This window comes from Schistocerca serialis, chromosome 5 (assembly GCF_023864345.2).
Source record: "Schistocerca serialis cubense isolate TAMUIC-IGC-003099 chromosome 5, iqSchSeri2.2, whole genome shotgun sequence".
Lineage (NCBI taxonomy): Eukaryota > Metazoa > Arthropoda > Insecta > Orthoptera > Acrididae > Schistocerca > Schistocerca serialis.
In genome coordinates this window covers 313,097,313-313,116,863 of record NC_064642.1, presented here as the reverse complement: position 1 = coordinate 313,116,863, position 19,551 = coordinate 313,097,313, and the positions used below count along the sequence as shown (strand labels likewise).

The window sequence follows — 19,551 nt, the reverse complement described above, 5'->3', positions numbered from 1 at the left end:
AGGGAGACCAAGAGATGAATACACTAAGCAGATTCAGAAGGATGTAGGTTGCAGTAGGTACTGGGAGATGAAAAAGCTTGCACAGGATAGAGTAGCATGGAGAGCTGCATCAAACCAGTCTCAGGACTGAAGACCACAACAACAACAACATTGGTGTGCACTTAGGATCCTGCATAACCACACCCTCAGGGGTTAAAAAACAACAAAAAATTTTTGATGATCAATATATGAAAGATCAACTTTGCTTGTACTATACTTTATGTATATTAATTTAAATGATTTAAGTTTTCCTATTTGTGTGTTTGTGCTTTTTAACAATGATGTTGTTATTGGTTGACCACATCAAATGTCCTATGCTGTAACATCTGCTGTCATTGACTGGCGAAATCACATGGTATGAGCAATGATTGGGTGCCAAAAGCACGTCGCAATCTAGATTTCAGTACTTCGGAAGCTACAGTGCTGTACTTGGTGGAATTAATGTTTATATTTTCATAATATGAAAATATATGCATTGTAAATGTTTCTGCAAATCAATGACCTTTCCAAAACATGTTGTTTTTTGCTGGTTTTTGTTTCCAGAATGCCAGGAAGTTCTATGCCAATGTATAAAACCTTCACCATTTAAGAGATTGACAAGTGTTAATGCTCCAAGGGAAAGTATATTGCCATTTAACATGGAAAAAATGTCTAGGGTATAGTGCATTTTGACCCAGAGAAGTTTGTTTTCATCTAAGAAAAAGTGTTTTTTAAACAGAGGAATTCGGGAAAAATCCACTTCCCCCTCCCGTGTATACACTTTGATATACAAACAAAACACCCTTTGATATACAAACAAAACTGGCAATCGTTTCCTATATATCTAAGAGATTTATTAAGTGATAATTTTACTTTTAGCTGAACTATTCAGAGACAATTTTGAACTTTTTTTTTTTTTTAAATGAAGAACCTCTGAATGCAAATATTAAATACTGGTTCAGATATGTAAATCTGTGGATGCAGTCAGGCACTGCAAGACAGCTCATTGCATTTTTTCATAACTTATATTCAGTTCACATATCCATAAACTTCCTAGATTCAACCACTGACAGTACACGAACAACTTGCTTCAAAATTTGTTGTCAAACTACAATACAGACACAGTAATATCCTTTTGATCACAACACCCAGTAACACACTAACATGTATCCTTCCACTCAGTGGCACACTGTCTCATATCTGTTGTTATGTCCAAAGAATATTTCAAAGCAGAGTTAGACATAATAATAATTGTTGTGTCAACCAATGCCTTCAGCTCACCCCACCTGCCCATATCTTACATAGGAAACCAAAATTGAAAATTATACCCCTTCTCTATGCTCCTTCTGCTGCTCCTTGCAGTGTCTGCAGGAAGTGGTATACAATCCCATACCTAGGACAGGAATTGCAGAGTTCAACAAAACACTGAAATCATGCAACTATAGGATTTCCTACTAAGTGAGGAATACCGCAGCTCAGTGTATGTTCAGTAGCGAAGATAGGACCCAGATGCTAGTCAACAGTTGGATATACAAAATTACTTGTCCTCATTTTGATAAGTTTTATATTGGTCAGCCAGGCAGAGACTTAGCATCTAGGTTGGGTGACATGAAAGCAGGTGGAAGTTGCAGAATTATGACTCCACATTTGCTAAGCATATGCTTAGTGAGGACCACAACTACCAGCCACAGCCCTATGCCTTTCACTTAGCAGACAGAGGCCAAAAGTTCAACATGTTGGAAACTCTGGAAATCAACAAACATCTGGCCCACAGTTCTGATTTAAAATGAAATGATCAAGGGTTGCCACAAGTTCTGGAAATCAGGAAATTTCAAATGTGTCAGGGAAATTTGGAAAAAGAAAAACAGGAAAAAAAAACACTGGAAAAATCTCGTTTTTTTTGTCTCAGTAGATGAAATGGATTGTTTACTGAGATGTCATGTATTGTCACTGGCTGGGCGCAGCTGAGTACATTTGCCGCTTCTCTACTACTCCCTCATTCTTACTGCCATCACTTCTTGCCACTAACCTAGCAGTTGCTGATAAGAGGCAGTGAGGAGTGGTTTGTTTGGGTCTGATTCTCAGAGGCTGTTGTTGCAGTGGCTGGATAAGGTGGTCATGTTTGCATGAGTTTTATCTGACTGATTGTGTGAATGTGTGTGTGCTCTCATTTTCTGACAAAGGCTATGGCCAAAAATTAATTGTATGAGCATGCCTGTCTGCGGCTCAGTGATCATCTATTCGGTGATTTGCTACTTACTCATTAGTATTAATTGTCAGAGCATTAATGCAAGTTATCTGTTTTATGGATTCATCTCAACGGTCTCATTTCATCAACATGGAGTCTGAGACATGTGAATAGCCAAACACATGAGTGGACTTCCATGACGGGCCAAAACTGCAGGTCATTTCTGTAGGTATCTATAACGGATAGGGCTTGCCGATCCGAAGCCCATTGTTTCCCACTAATGTGCAGGCTCTGCCCGTTGAATCCAGTGTCACCAATCTGCCCGCAGCCCAGGTCTGTTTGTGTGTGGCATAATGCAGCAGATTTTCGTGGACCCAGGACTGTGGTGCTCCTTGGTGGGCCAGAGGCCATGGGCGATGGATTTCAGGAACTGTGGCTGTCTCACCACAAACAGATTGTACAGTGTGGCGTTTTATAGACATTTTATGCATTCTAATGCATTTTTGGCATTTTGAAAGTAGTTTATATATTACGAAGTATGGACGATAAGAAGAAGAAAGTTGTGGCCTTCGCTGGCAGTTCGTTCGCTATGTATTCACATATTTCTTGAAAGAAGAACCACACAATACCTTTAAAACAATGGACATAACACAGTGGGTAATAACCGACAATAACGGACATAGCAGAACCAATATTTTATTGGCATTCACTTATAGTGGTGATTTACACAACTCTTCCCTGCACTTCTTTCAAGAGGCCTACTTTTTTGTGAGATTATTTCTGAAATCAGTGAAGGTATTTTAAATCTGTCTTGCGGCACCAATGAAATGTGTGTTTTTGTCACCAAATATGTTTCATTTTATTGAAATAAAATAACGTAAGTGGTCTTAATGAAACATACATACCATTAGGCTTGTTTTCTCCACCTAAAAACAATCCATTACAAAAGATGTTGATGTTAGTACTTAAGATTTTTCCTCACATGTTTAGAAATACAGAAATCCTTAAATTTTTGTAACTTATGTCTTTGCTTATCCTTTAGATCTCAAAATTTGTCAGGGAAAAATGCTAAAACTTGTCTAGAAACCAGGGAATACCACTTGGGGAAACTTGTGGCAACTCTGTGATCACACACAGACCAATACTTCCCCTCATCTAAACTCCACTTAATCCTCACAATAGCCGGCCGGAGTGGCCGAGCTGTTCTAGGCGCTACAGTCTGGAGCCATGCGACCGCTACGGTTGCAGGTTCGAATGGTGCCTCGGGCATGGATGTGTGTGTTGTCCTTAGGTTAGTTAAGTTTAAGTAGTTCTAAGTTCTAGGGGACTGATGACCTCAGCAGTTAAGTCCCATAGTGCTCAGAGCCATTTGAACCATTTGAATCCTCACAATTTTCCAGTGTTTTCCACATTGTATGTTCGTTTCTGTTCCTCCATTTTCTGGTACTTATTTATTTTATTGTGATTGCTTATGTACTCTATGTAATGTGTTGTTAAACAATTGTTGATTATATCTTTAACTTGGTTTCAGTATAACTTTCCAAGTGTAATACGTATATGGCTTATTGTTTAATGTTATTCATAACAGGTATTTTTTGTGTTCTTTCTGTTACAGACAGGCATCAATACCGAAATTGAAAACCTACCTGTAAATTTTGCGCTGCTGCAGTTAGTGGGTGCAAGCATTCCAGAAAGCGAAGGGAGTGGCAACATTAAGCACCTTACAGAAGAGGACTTGGAACATTATTTACAAGCAAAAAAATGCATAGAGGAACTTGCTCTGTACCTAAAACCATTTTCGTCTGGTATGGATCACAGAAGCAGCAGATAACTATGGAACATTGTCATATTTTGTAAACTAAAGGAAGAATCCAAATATGAAAGTTGGAAACTTGACTAAGTGTACAAAAATATTAACTCTTAACTAGAAAGAATGTTCACATTGTGTACTTTGAATAATATAATACAGTATGAATGCCAGATTAATTCCACTCGACTCTGTCAAAAAATAGGAGACATGAAAATAGTGCGACATGTCCATTGACATAACTGTATGTTGATTCTTGTATCTACATAAGGTATTATGTGTTGCATAATAGTGGAATAAGCATCTTTTTTAAAGTTTAATTTGGTTTTTTCACTTCTGACCAACAGTAGCCCCATACTTGATTTACTTGGTTATGTTTGTTGATATAAACTGCTCTAATTTTTTTTAATTTACAGTGTCATCTTAACGTTGTTGATATATGAATAAAAAGACTTCTGTGAATATTTTCTATCTTTATTTCCTAAGTTGTTGATTATTTTGATGGATATTTGCTGGATTTAATCATCTGGGAACATAAGTCTGGTCATGAAGTTTAGAAAATAAGAAATAATTGTTTTTATAGTATAAAAAATAATAAAATAGTATATACTCATGAAATAATGCCTACCTGTTAATTTCAGAGTAATTAAAGTTCAATATATATCAAGTGGATAAATGTCAAGTCCTGGGATGTAATGAGTTTTCTGTATTGGATGTAATATTTAATTGTTGTAGTTTGACATTTTTTCCAGTTCACCATCTCAATTATGTAAAAAATGGCATTTTTATCTCTAGAGCCTTCCCCAGATAAATTTCTGTGAATACTAATAGTTTATGAATCATAGATGTAATAATATAGCTGTGTATTATGATTTTGTTTCACAGATAGTACTTCAAATTCAGTTCTGTGTGTGCCTTTATGTTAATGCTGTTTTATGAATACCCGCTGAGAGTCATCTTTCAGTTACTTTATCTGCAAATAAGAATGATCCATAAGTAACTAAAATGTTTATGCTGTTTTCAGCATTGGGTATTTCATTGACTTTTGTTGGCATACCGTTTTCAAAGGATTGTAGTTTTAGTTTGTCTTCTTCAGTTTGTATTCCGGTTCTTCCACTTCTTTTTAGATTGGTTTTTGTGACTGTTCCATTGTCATGTACTGGAGCATATGTCTTTTTTTACGAAATTATACACACTTTCAAGGTACATAAATTTCCTGTCAACAGATGGTTTTAATATGTCTTCATATCTCCATGAAAACATATCTACACCAAGTTGATTGCTGTGCTAGTTCAGAAACATTACATCTTTAGACATTTGTGGATTTGTTTACCAAATTCACACTGGGATAATTTTGTAGTATAGTCATTTCACATCATCCTTTTTGTGATGTGCAGTCATACGACATTTTACATAATGCATACTTAACTAAATGTTGGTGTCTGTATCAGTGTCACAACTGTCACATTATTAGCTTACAGGACAACTTGTAACTAAGTTGTTTATAGTTAATTTTTTTATCTTAAGGGATGTTGTTGTTGTGGTCTTCAGTCCTGAGACTGGTTTGATGCAGCTCTCCATGCTACTCTATCCTGTGCAAGCTTCTTCATCTCCCAGTACCTACTGCAGCCTACATCCTTCTGAATCTGCTTAGTGTATTCATCTCTTGGTCCCCCTCTACGATTTTTACCTCCACCCTGCCTGCCAGTACTAAATTGATGATCCTTTGATGCCTCAGAACATTTCCTACCAACCGATCCCTTCTTCTAGTCAAGTTGTGCCACAAGCTCCTCTTCTCCCCAATCCTATTCAATACTTCCTCATTAGTTATGTGATCTACCCATCTAATCTTCAGCATTCTTCTGTAGCACCACATTTCGAAAGCTTCTATTCTCTTCTTGTTGAAACTATTTATCGTCCATGTTTCACTTCCATACATGGCTACACTCCATACAAATACTTTCAGAAATGACTTCCTGACACTTAAATCTATAGTTGACATTAACAGATTTCTCTTCTTTTGAAACGCTTTCCTTGTCATTGCCAGTTTACATTTTATATCCTCTCTACTTCGACCATCATCAGTTATTTTGCTCCCCAAATAGCAAAACTCCTTTACTACTTTAAGTGTTCTCATTTCCTAATCTCATTCCCTCAGCATCACCCAACTTAATTTGACTTCATTCCATTATCCTCATTTTGCTTATGTTGATGTTCACCTTATACCCTCCTTTCAAGACACTGTCCATTCCGTTCAACTGCTCTTGCAAGTCCTTTGCTGTCTCTGACAGAATTACAATGTCATTGGCGAACCTCAAAGTTTTTATTTATTCTCCATGGATTTTAATACCTACTCCCAACTTTTTTTTTTTTTTCCTTTACTGCTTGCTCAATATAAAGATTGAATAGCATCGGGGAGAGGCTACAACCCTGTCTCACTCCCTTCCCAACCACTGCTTCCCTTTCATGTCCCTCGACTCTTATAACTGCCATCTGCTTTCCATACAAATTGTAAATAGCCTTTCGCTCCCTGTATTTTACCCCTGCCACCTTCAGAATTTGAAAGAGAGTATTCCAGTCAACATTGTCAAAGACTTTCTCTAAATCTACAAATGCTAGAAACGTAGGTTTGTCTTTCCTTAATCTTTCTTCTAAGATAATTCGTAGGGTCAGTACTGCCTCACGTGTACCAACATTTCTACTGAATCCAAACTGATCTTCCCCGAGGCCGGCTTCTACCAGTTTTGCCATTTGTCTCTAAAGAATTTGTGTTAGTATTTTGCAGCTGTGTCTTATTAAACTGATAGTTTGGTAATATATCTAAAAACAAAGAAGATGTGACTTCCAAACGAAAGCGTGGCAGGTTTATATATACACAAACAAACACAAACATACACACAAAATTCAGGCTTTCGCAACCAACGGTTGCTTCATCAGGAAAGAGGGAAGGAGAGGGAAAGACGAAAGGATGTGGGTTTTAAGGGAAAGGGTAAGGAGTCATTCCAATCCCGGGACCGGAAAGACTTACCTTAGGGGGGAAAAAAGGACGGGTAGACACTCGCGCACACACACACATATCCATCCGCACATACACAGACACAAGCAGACATTTGTAAAGGCAAAGTGTTTGGGCAGAGATGTCAGTCGAGGTGGAAGTACAAAGGCAAAGATGTTGTTGAATGACAGGTGAGGTATGAGCGGCGGAAACTTGGAATTAGCGGAGGTTGAGGCCTGGCGGGTAACGAGAAGAGAGAATATACTGAAGGGCAAGTTCCCTGCTTTGTTAGGGGTTGGAATTATTAGATTCTTCTTGAAGTCTGAGGGAATTTCGCCTGTCTCATACATCTTGCTCACCAGATGGTAGAGTTTTGTCAGGACTGGCTCTCCCAAGGGTGTCAGTAGTTCTAATGTTATGTTGTCTACTCCCGGGGCCTTGTTTCAACTTAGGTCTTTCAGTGCTCTGTCAAACTCTTCACACAGTATCATATCTCCCATTTCATCTTCATCTGGGATATGCATTGCCATTGTTGTTTCTTCTGCAACACTTTGCGATTTATTTTCTTTATGACCTAATGCAGTTCTTTTAAGCCCATGGCATTTTGGCAGTTTACATGTTTGATGAGCCAGACATGTAACTAACTGTTTGTGGGACGACTCTTCCTTTTTTTTAAAAAAATCCTCAGCACTGAGAGTTCTTCTCAAGCTCATTACATTTGCATGTATTCCGAAAACTTGTATTCGTCATTCATGTTTGCATCAGTCTTCTGATTTTCATTATGCATGTTTACTATATTGAGTTTGACTTTCTGAACTGAAATGTTTGCTTTCTGATGTTTCTTGTTCTATGTGACCATCAGTATTTTATGCTGCTATTACTGATGTATTTTATGTTTCTATGTCTTACTTGCTTGGCAGCTAAAACAATCACTTGTAAATTTGACGTTCTGTTTTTCTGTAAATAGTTATGGAAGTAGTTGAAGCACATAGTCACAGTATGTAAATGTTATGTTCGGATGCACTGTTTTGCAATATAGTGGTACTTTCTAACATATTGTAATTGCAATATTATTTATTTTTGTTATATCTGCAGGGAATGGAAATGGTGGCACAAGTGTGCTTTCAAGGCCCATGCAGCGAAAACTGGTGACACTTATAAATTGCCAGTTGATGGAAGAAGAGGGCCGGTCAAGGGCAATGCGAGCTGCTCGTTCACTCGGAGAGCGCACTGTCACAGAACTAATACTACAGCATCAAAATCCTCAGCAATTGTCTGCTAACTTATGGGCAGCTGTGCGTGCACGTGGATGCCAATTTTTGGGTCCAGGTTTGTATTTTGCTCATATGTAAAGAGAAACTTTTTTGCACTAGCATTTGTTTTATCTGAATTTATGACAAGGTATAAATTTTTGTGATCTATTTACAGATAGTGTATGAATGTCCTGTTTGTATTTTTCAGCTATGCAAGAAGAAGTTCTGAAACTAGTTCTGCTTGCATTGGAAGATGGTTCAGCCTTGTCAAGAAAAGTGCTTGTAATGTTTGTTGTGCAACGCTTAGAACCTCACTTTCCCCAAGCTTCAAAGACAAGCATTGGTCATGTGGTACAACTTCTATATAGGGCATCATGTTTTAAGGTAACTGCACATGCCAAGATTTATCACTAATTTTACAGTATGAAAGTGTTGCTTTGAATACTAATCATGTAACATTTATTAATTAAAAGAAATCAGTAATAATTTATTTTTGTTTTGGCTGTACTGTTCATATTGTGTTATTTACTTCAAGTGGCTGGGGTCACAGGAGTCTAGCATGTCAAGCTTTAATGCAAAATCTATGTAGAAAACCAGCATATTAAAATAAACTTTTCCAGTGAGCCACTCCCATACACACATAAATCCTCCCCCCTCATCTCCACACTCCACTTGAGGGAGATTGAGTTAATAATTAAATCACTAAAGACCAAGAACTCTCATGGATATGACGGGGTATCTAGCAGAATACTGAAGTATTGTTCTATGTATGTTAGCCCAGTACTTAGCCATATCTGTAACTTTTCCTTTAGGAGTGGTCGGTTTCCTGACCGATTAAAGTACTCGGTAGTGAAGCCACTTTATAGAAAGGGAGACAGGGATAATGTTGACAATTCTAGACCTATTTCTATGCCATCGGTGTTTGCTAAAGTTATCGAGAGGGTTGTATATACAAGGTTACTGGAGCATTTAAATTCACATAATTTGCTGTCAAATGTACAGTTTGGTTTTAGAAATGGCTTAACAACTGAAAATGCTATATTCTCTTTTCTCTGTGAGGTTCTGAACGGATTAAATAAAAGGCTGCAAACATTAGGCGTTTTCTTTGATTTAACAAAGGCTTTTGACTGTGTTGACCACAAAATATTACTGCAGAAGTTGGACCATTATGGAGTAAGGGGAGTAGCTTACAATTGGTTTGCCTCTTACTTTAAGAACAGAAATCAGAAGGTAATTCTCCGCAATATTGAGAGTGGTAGTGATGTTCAGTCCCAATGGGGCACTGTTAAGTGGGGTGTTCCCCAACGGTCGGTGCTGGGGCCACCGCTGTTTCTTATTTATATAAATGATATGCCTTCTAGTATTACAAGTGATTCAAAAATATTTCTGTTTGCTGATGACACCAGCTTCGTAGTGAAGGATCTTGTGTGTAATATTGTAACAGTATCAAATAATGTAGTTCATGAAATAAGTTCGTGGCTTGTAGAAAATAATTTGATGCTAAATCACAGTAAGACTCAGTTTTTACAGTTTCTAACTCACAATTCAACAAGAACTGATATTTTGATCAGACAGAGCGGGCATATTATAAGTGAGACGGAACAGTTCAAGTTCCTAGGCGTTCTGATAGATAGTAAGCTGTTGTGGAAAGCCGATGTTCAGGATCTTGTTCAGAAACTAAATGCTACTTTATTTACCATTAGAACAGTATCTGAAATGAGTGATATTTCAACACGAAAATTAGTCTACTTCGCATATTTTCATATGCTTATGTCATATGGTATTATTTTTTGGGGTAATTCTTCTAGATTCAAAAAGGGTATTTTTGGCTCAAAAACGGGCTGTTCGAGCTATGTGTGGTGTAAGTTCGAAAACATCTTGTCGACCCCTATTCAATAGTCTGGGAATTTAGACATTGCCCTCGCCGTATATATTTTCTTTAATGTCGTTTGTTGTTAGCAATATTAGCTTATTCCCAAGAGTTAGAGCTTTCACTCAGTTAATACTAGGCAGAAATCAAATCGGCATGTGGAATGCACTTCCTTGACTCTTGTGCAGAAAGGAGTGCAGTATTCTGCTGCATCCATTTTCAATAAGCTACCACAAGAACTCAAAAATCTTAGCAGTAGCCCAAACACTTTTAAGTCTAAACTGAAAAGTTTCCTCATGGCTCACTCCTTCTATTCTGTCGAGGAGCTCTTGGAAGAGCTAAAAAATTGAGCAAATTCCAGTGTTACATTGTTGATTTTCTTTATTTAAACTTACGACTTGTCGCCTGAATATGTTTCTTATATTTCATTTTATCTGTTTCTACAATCGTGTTATAATTTCATGTATTGACTCATTCCATGACCATGGAAACTTCTCCTTAATGTGGTCCCACAGAACAATAAATAAATAAATAAAATGCTCATTGTCTAATGGAGCATGTATGTACACTGATTGGTACAACAGATTGTATATGACCCGGGACGAGCGGGAGATCCAGGAAAAACCTGGGAATTTTTTCATCCAGGAGAAAACCGGGAAAAACCAGGGATTTTTTTTTAGAATTCTGGGGATTTTTTTGTTGCTTCAGTTTTCAGTTAAATTTTTGTAGTTTTGACTGGTAAGAACCGCTACTGTAACAAAGGATATTACTGTATCCCGCTACTGCAGAATTATACTGCAGCATTAAAACATGAACGAGAGAAAAAAAAGAAAATAAAACTTAAATTCCAAAGGAAATGTGCCATATAATATATAATAACACAGTGCTCATACGAACGTCTGTGAATAGCAAAATGTGTCAAAGGCTTTCGGAAGACTATGCAATGATTCATAACAACAAATTGCCTCCGATGAGCATGACGGCATAGCTGTTTACATTAGACTCCTTTAATCAGTAACAAGTGGGCTCATGCAGACGCGCTGTTGAGTCGCATATGAGTAGTGCCTTCTCCCTCTTCTGGCTACAGAAATGTGGCTGTTGGCTGAGTAAGTAGCAGTAGCAGCAACCAGCCACATGGTATCCAGAAAAATTTTAGTGGCGCGCCCAAGTCGCCAGATTCACGCGTGCGCAGTAGGCCCGGATCTAGTGGGGGGTGGCGGCAAACTGGGGTATATGAACCGGGCGGCAATTGCGGGGGAAGGGGGCAAATTCATATTCTTGAGGAAAAAAACTTTGTTTCACAAAGCACCTAGCATCTAGCGGCACGCCGGTCTATCGATTATTCATATGATTTTGAAATGCTCCCCTCCTGGTTTTTGAACACATTTTAAGTTGATTTCTGAATGAATTATAAGTTCAATTTTGAATGCGTGCATAGTGTGCGTGATGTCTCTGCCAGAGGAATCCTCGTCACATCTAGAAATAAACTTCCCTGCAGTGACCTATTTTGTTTTATCCAGCACACATTGACAAAATAGACGTTATCAGATCAAGAAACCACACCAGTCTTGGGTACTATTTGCATTAACAGCATTTTCAGTATTAGACAACGACCCGTGTTTACATTTAGTGATTTTTGTGTTTCCTCTTCGTGTACTGCTCTCACGTCAAATGCAAAGACGGATTTCTGTGGCTGGGAGCTATCAAGTGATGCACATAATTACGGAAGGCTAAAATATGTTACTAGTTTCAGTTTTTATTTTATTTCCACCTTTCTGACAGTCAAGCATTAATCGCCTTGCAGAACAATAAAGTTATTTTTGTCGCTTTGCTAAAGAAATTTGGCTTTTATTAATCTTTCCTGCTGAGGCAGTCAATTTATTTGAAACGAAGTGTTTAATTCCACAGTATTGGCTAATTTCATCTGTTTGCTGCGTTTCAAGTGCACGTTTTTGTCTTCTAGCACATATGGCATTATGCCATAATAAAGAACCAAACATGAGATAATACAGTACTGGTACTCCAAGAAAATTACGTCCCGAAAACCACATTGAAAGCTTCATATCAGGTTGAGGCCTACCTCATTGGGAATCTGGACATACTAATGTGCACTGTAAGGCGAACTATGCATTTTAGTATGGTTCACGAAATTCCGACACTCTTGGAGTATCCTCGTTTGTCGTGTTTCTTTCATGACATAAGATCTTTTAATGGTTTACATGTACGAACTTGCGGGCTTCCTATGTCACCGTAGCTGCACAAGCGCGGTGACGCCTCTTATCTGGCAACTGCTGAAATGAATATATTTCTAACAGGTCTCGGGAAAATATTGCGAATTGTTGTCCGAAAAGCGTTATTTTCAAAGTAAATTTCCTTTTACGCAAGATGAACTATGTGCGAGAGTGTACGCTGAATTTCTTAAATCGCAGAGTGTTTGCTCTCTTTTAAAAATCAACTCTTTGATGACGTGTCATTTAGAAGAATTTCGAACACAGAAGATCAGAGATTTATGTGGGTATCTAAAATTTTACTGGCGTATTTGTGTGATGTATCGTAAAGTGTAACATGCGCTAAACAGATCAACATTATATGTGAAAGCTTAGCTTCTCTTGTAGCTTATTAATCTTTGAGACAATTATTATATGTGAAAGTTCTGTTTTTCTTGTAGCAACGCTATGTATATTAATTTAAACCATTAATGTTTCCTGTTGGTGGAATTCGAATTTATACTTTTCGTAATATGAAAATATGCAGCATACATGTTGGTGCACATCAAAGATCTTTCCAAAATGTTCTTTTTCCCCCCGAGTTTTGTTTTCTAAAGTGCCGGGAAATTCTACGCTGCTGTATAAAACCATATCCCTTCAAGGGATAAGTTCGACAGTTCCGAGGGAAAGTATACTGTCATTTAACATGGAAAAAGTGTATTTTCACCCGGGAGAAAATGTATTTTTAACCGGGAGATCCGGGAAAGATCCAGGAATTTGTTTTCCTTGTCCACTTATACACCCTGTACAATGTTATATGATCATGAAATTGTAGTGTTTAAGATTGTTTCAGATTTCTTCATTGTATCTGGCAGAAGACAAATTGGAGAGTAGTTGGCACATTCTAGAGGGCCACACTTGTTCTGGAAGAAAGAAATGTTTGTGCTGGTCTTCAGACAAATTGTTTGTTATGTTTCTGTTGAGCTCAGTTAGTCATTTTACATGAAAATAATTACTTCGATTTCCAAAAGTCTAAGTGTATTTAGTCTATGCCAAAGATTGTAAAGTTTTTCATGCTTTTTCACTGCTATGTTTACTTTTGCATTAACAGTTAATGCAGTTGGTTCATGGAATACTATACTTCCACATTTTTCTAGAGGGAATATGGTATTTTTGAAGATTCGTCAAAACAAATTTTCCATGTTTTTTAGGTTTGATGCTTATGTTGGGGTCTTTTTCTGGACTTCAGGCAAATTGTGGCTGCATCCAGTCTTGTGTTCAAGTGTTGACTGTTGTGATTAATAGTGGTTGCAGTTCCTTATTTAGCGTCTTCCTAAAGTATATCAACTCCCACCCCCTTTCCCAAAGAGAACATTCTAGTATTTTTTCTACATATTAACATACTCCAATAAACTTTTTATTGTATAATAAATGATTATCCTAGTAATATACTTCAGCACACTTTTTATTGTATAATAAATGATTACCCTAGTAATAGATTTCTTTAATTATTGGAGATATTTTACATGTGTCTTTCAGCTATAAAGAGATGTGTATTTTTGTCACCAAACACATTTCACTTTTATTGAAATAAAACTTCATCATTGGTGGTATTTTATATCCAGTTTTCACCCACATGAGCAAATGCCATCTGCTCGCATGATTTTTTAGCTATTTCTTTGTTTGGCAGTGATGAGTCTGGCCTAATCCCACATTGCTGTGCAGAACTGTGCATTTCTTGATGTAAAACACAACACAATGTACCGTATTTACTTGAATCTAAGCCGCACCTGAAAAATGACTCGAAATAAAGGGGAAAAAAATTTCCCGAATCTAAGCCGCACATGAAATTTGAGACTCGAAATTCAAGGGGAGAGAAAAGTTTTAGACCGCACCTCCAAATCGAAACAAAGTTGGTCCATTGTAATGTGAGAAACAATTTAGGTCGAATGGATGAAGATACAGCTGTAGTAGTTTGGTTCGAGTTGTAATCTTAACAGTTAAGCTTTATGAAGTAGCCATTGCTATGTGTCAGGCGCTCCGTCTGTATTTATACGGGTATCCTTCCTTTTTAAGGTGCTTCGTCTGGTTTGAATCAATTGCTTATTTTGCTTTGATCTGATAAGTGCCGTTCTCTTTGTTATAGGTGTTTACGTCACTCTAAGCTGAAAATGCATTATTGTACTGTGTCGTGCATTGTTTGTCGCATTCAGATAATGAGTGTTTACGACCTGTCACCGCTCGCGGCATGGCTTGCTTTTGTGCGTGCTACCACCGCTTACAATAAAAAAAAAAAAGAGAGGAATTGTCTCATAAGCGAAACAATGGCAAGAGACTGCTATTTGTTGTTACTTACACTGCTGCTTTCTTTGATAATGATCAACAAGAAACAAATAATAGACTGCATATGATAGAAGATGTTCTAAATGAGAGTTTAGTGAACATTTTTCTCCATTTGAAAATCTTTGCAGACACCTCTTTAGTACATTACATTCTGCACAGAAATTAGTCATCTTAGATTTAAAAATCTAGTCAGTTGCCGTGCTTCATTTCTGTCTGTATCACTATTCACCATAAGAATAATACGAATATAAACATGTATATTCTTCAAAGTTTGCTGTTGTCTCACTCTAGTTTCGTAGTTTATTAGGCAGACAGCATTTAAATGAGATAGCAGCAAACACGAAAGAATACATGGCATAATGTTTACATTCTTGTACCTTTTTTTTTTAATTTATTTACTGACGCGGATGTTTTGGCGCCAGTATTTATCTTTGTGCCTGCAAAGCATGCCTGTGTAGTGGTACATATATTCGACGGCAGAAGTTAGTTGCGGCGGCACCTACCAACATTTTTCAGAACTTACGCTTACTTTGCACTCGATTCTAAGCTGCAGGCAGTTTTTTGGATTGCAAATACCGGAAAAAGAGTGCGGCTTAGATTCGAGTAAATACGGTAGCACCACTACAGGTTTGGTACCGAAAACAAGTATTTTATTGTGTAGACAGATTCATAAATGATGGTGGTTCATGCAAGTGGAAGCATGGATGGCATTCACATTGTTACCAGTTCCAAACAACAGTCGTGGTACGAGCATAGAGGTGCTTTGCGCTTTTGAAAAAAGTGTGTTTTCTGCAAATTATATCTCTCACTTACCTATGTAGAATTTGCCGCTTACCACCACCAACAGTGTTGATAACTCGCAACAGGTGCAATAAAAGTTCACTAAATAACTCATTATGATCAAATGTAATGTTGTCATTGACTATGACAGTCACAGCAGAGCGCTCAGAACACTATTGAATGCTCACTAGTTTTCGGATAATGTGTGACGTTTGTGCAGAGAACGAGCCTACACTTGCCCACCATTGTTCACAACTCCAACTATAGTTGCAGAGATAAATTTAAAATACCTTTCAAATATTATACAGCAACCTCAGACAATATTACGAGACAAATGAAGAATTCCATGCATAGTTTGACATATTCCTTCGATTATGTTTCCTTTCCATACTGACTATTACTGATTAGTGAAATTTGGTTTATGCAAAGGCACAATTTTGAAATATATATTTACAGTGATTACTTGAGGGCTAAAGGAGACCATTCACTGAAAAGCAGATGTCTTGAGTTGTCAATAGGCTTAAACTAAATAAGAAAAACTTGATAGCTTTTGCTCTCATCTTTTGACGAGATAGAGTACACGAACACACACACACACACATACACACACACACACACACACACACACACACGCACGGCTTTGCCCCTACATGGCGCCAACTGCTATTAAGCAGCAGGTGGGCTGGTTTTTGTGGGTATAGCGTTGGGTGGTATGGATAGAGGGAGGGGGAGGCAGGGAGAGGGACTGGGGATATGTGGCTAGAGTCTCGGAGGCAGGCCGGTTCGCCGGCTAGGAATGTGTGAGGGAGGGTGGCAGGTATAGTGGTAGCGACCGATGGGAAGCGGCACATGCTGTGGACGACATGAGGATGTGAATTGGAAGGGGTTGACAGGACAGAGGAAGGGAAAACTGTTGGGTGAAGGGTTTGAGACTGCAGTTTAGCTGGATGAGGCCTGTCAAAGGCCTGTCAACCCCTGTCAACTCGTCTCACCTTCAGTGTGTGCTGCTTCCCAGTGGCTGCTAATATACCTTCCATGCCACCTTCCTGCATTCCTAGCCAGAGAACAGGCCTCTCTCCAAACCACTAGCCACCAATACACAACCCCTTTCCCTGACTCCCACCTCCTTGTCCCATGCCTGGGCGCTGTTTGTGTTCAAAGCAACAATTTTTTATTGTGTGCATCAATTGACCTATATGCTACTTTCTACATTGACAGAGGATTTGGTATACCCCATCCTTAGATAGCTCTGTCCTATCCACATCCTCCAGACACCTCAACATCTTCTCCACCATTGCTTCCTCTAGCATAGCGTTGGGGTTGCTCTCTTGCTGACTTCCCTCATTTTGTTTTTACCATTGACGACACGACTGCACTTTTACGTTTTTTGGCCTTTCCCCTTTTATCATTCTGACTTTTCTGAGATGTCAAACTGTCTGAATGGACCACATTTGAAACAAGGGACTGATGACCTTGCCGGTGGTCACTTCAACCCCAATCAACCAACCAACCATCCACCATCGCTTCACCCGGTCCTCCTCAGCCCTGCCTACTATCTCATCCCTTACCCACTGCCCAGCATGAAATAACACATTTTTTTATGTCTTAGTATCATGCAGAACCAGAGGAACGGAATTATCTTCTCTGTCAGGGTTTTGACTACCTCTCATCATGTTCTGAAATGAGAAATATCCTCCCCCACTCCTTCAGCAGTGGTATTCTGCTGCCCACCCAGCCTTCTCAATATCCTTGTCATCCCTGTTTCTCCCCTGCTTCCAACCCCCTATCCCATGGCTCATATCTGTGCAATAGGCTTAGACACAAAACCTGCCCCATACATCTCTCCAATACCATCTAATCCAGGCCTATCACAGGCATTTCATACCCCAGCAAAGCCAGGATCACCTGTGAAACCAGCCAACTAAACTATCAATTTAGCTGCAGCCACTGTGCCACATTCTATGTGGGTATGACCACTAGCAAACTGTCTGTCCACGTGAATGGCAAAGAAACAGCTGTACTGCATGCTGCCCAACGAGATGCTTAACTTCACCTACTGCTTCACAGTCCGTGCTATCTGTGTTCTTCACACCTACAGCAGCTTTCCTGAATTGCTCGGGTTTGACCTCTCCCTGCAACATATCCTTCATTCCTGTGACACCACTGATTTCAATAGACATGCCTTTTGTTCCACCAGCACACTTGCATAATCATTTCCCCTTCTCTACTGCTTCTTTCCCCTCCCCTTCATCTCCCCTACTCCTGCAAGCACAACCTTCCATTGCTGTATGTAGCAGCCAAGCATCTTGTCCCCATCACACCTTTGCATGTTCCCACCTCTTTATTGATTTTGTGGTCTTTCTGGCATAATCTAAAATTCCGTAGGACAGCCTTGTTGAGCACACCATTCTCTTTCCCACTGCAAACACCCCACTGATACCATCATCTACAATTTTCACAAAAAATTCCCTGGTTAACTAACATGTGGCAACATCCACACTTAGTCAGTAAGTATGTTGGAGCCCTGATGTGGCTGACTATAGAGTATAATGGCATCCCCTCCTTGTGGAAGAATCCGTAAAGCATCCCTGGTCCTTGTTCATTTGGTAGTAATTTCGTGATAGCCTTTTAAGAAGGTCCATGCTCTTGAGAAGTGTTCTGGTCTTATTCTCTATTTTCTTGGTTTGGCCGGAATTGATCTTCTGGTATGTGCTGTGTGACCATTATGGGAGAGGACCATTGCTGCGTTGTCTTTCTTAGCTGTAAGATGGCGATGTCAGGAACTCCTAACATCTGAATTGCCACCCTCTCCATAACTGATTTGTTTGATTATGTGAGTGTGGTTCTCCTGAGAGTGAGGCAGGTTTCACACTGCTCTTAACGATTACTCCAGGCAGAAACTGTGCTAACGATGCCTGAGACTGATGTAAATTCAGGAGAAGTTGCGGAATTAAGTCCTATCTCAAGAACTGAAACTGTATCATCATTCAGTTGTTTCATTGTCAGGTTAATCACAGACTTGCAATGAACCTCGTTGTGGTAGATCCTTCAAGAGATGTTCAAATCTCAAAGTTTGTTGTCCTGTGGTATCCTTGTGTGCAGAATCAGTTGCAGCTCTGGTTACACAATCAGTGCAGTTGTACGTCCAGAAATTGAAGTGACTGACCAGTTGTAGATGTAATTGAAACAGTTCCATGGAGGTTGTATCCAGGTTCTGATGCATACTATGGCAAAGTTGCCTCTTTTCTCGTTCTACTGGCAGCTGCAGCTGCTGAACCAGTGTTTTACATGACTTTGGTGAAGTGAGTCATCATATTCTTGTCACATTTTGTAAGAAGTGCAAAGATATTCGGCAAATATCTTCATTGGTACAGCCGGTAGAATGTCTTAATGCTGTAATCCTCCCCCCCCCCCCCTCCCCCCCAGCCATCCATTGCCACCCCACACCTTCCTGTAGTGTTATATGATCTGATTGTTTAGCTTCTCTCAGTGAATTTTTTAATATAACATTACCAGTGGGTGTGTTGCCAGTTCGCAGTGTCCATTAGGTGCAATATTATGATGAGCAATTCTATCGCCATCATCAGGTTTGCATATGTGCTGACCTCATGGGGCCATGCAGGTAACTATATCTTATCTCCTGTGTCTCACAGACAAGTTCTATTTGTCCTCCAAGCCTGAACGTGTGCACTGACCAAGAAGCTGACTATTTCCAAGGGAAGATCCAGAGATAGTATCAATATGCTTTATTTTTCATGGAGCTTACAATGAACAGACAGGAGAACTTGTAAGGGACAGTTCCTCTCATGCGTGTTTGCAAACTTTTGCATTGAGCATTTCAAGGAAGACATCCTGGCTGGTACAAGAGCTAATGGCACTTGGGGTCACAGTGTTATCACGATAAGATGCACATGGACTTATACCTACATACGCCACAGAGGAACGGATTGCTGAAGACGATGAAGCACAGTACGTATATCCTCTTGATCATCAAAAGTCTCCCATGGTAAATTTAACATCCGGAAACAGTGTATGATGACAGTGCAACCTTAAGAGACAGAAGAAGAATGGGAAAAAGAAGTGGCCACAA

General features: G+C 39.0%; 1 protein-coding gene across 1 annotated transcript in view; it reads left to right on the top strand.

The window, feature by feature from the left end:
* The window catches only part of LOC126480868 (roquin-1), a 231,080-nt gene that overhangs the window by 39,627 nt on the left and 171,902 nt on the right, over positions 1–19,551 (top strand). The window contains exons 3-5 of the mRNA XM_050104246.1: positions 3,822–4,011; positions 8,104–8,337; positions 8,470–8,645. Of these exons, the coding sequence (XP_049960203.1) occupies positions 3,822–4,011; positions 8,104–8,337; positions 8,470–8,645 (600 nt within the window). The remainder of the gene's footprint in view (positions 1–3,821; positions 4,012–8,103; positions 8,338–8,469; positions 8,646–19,551) is intronic.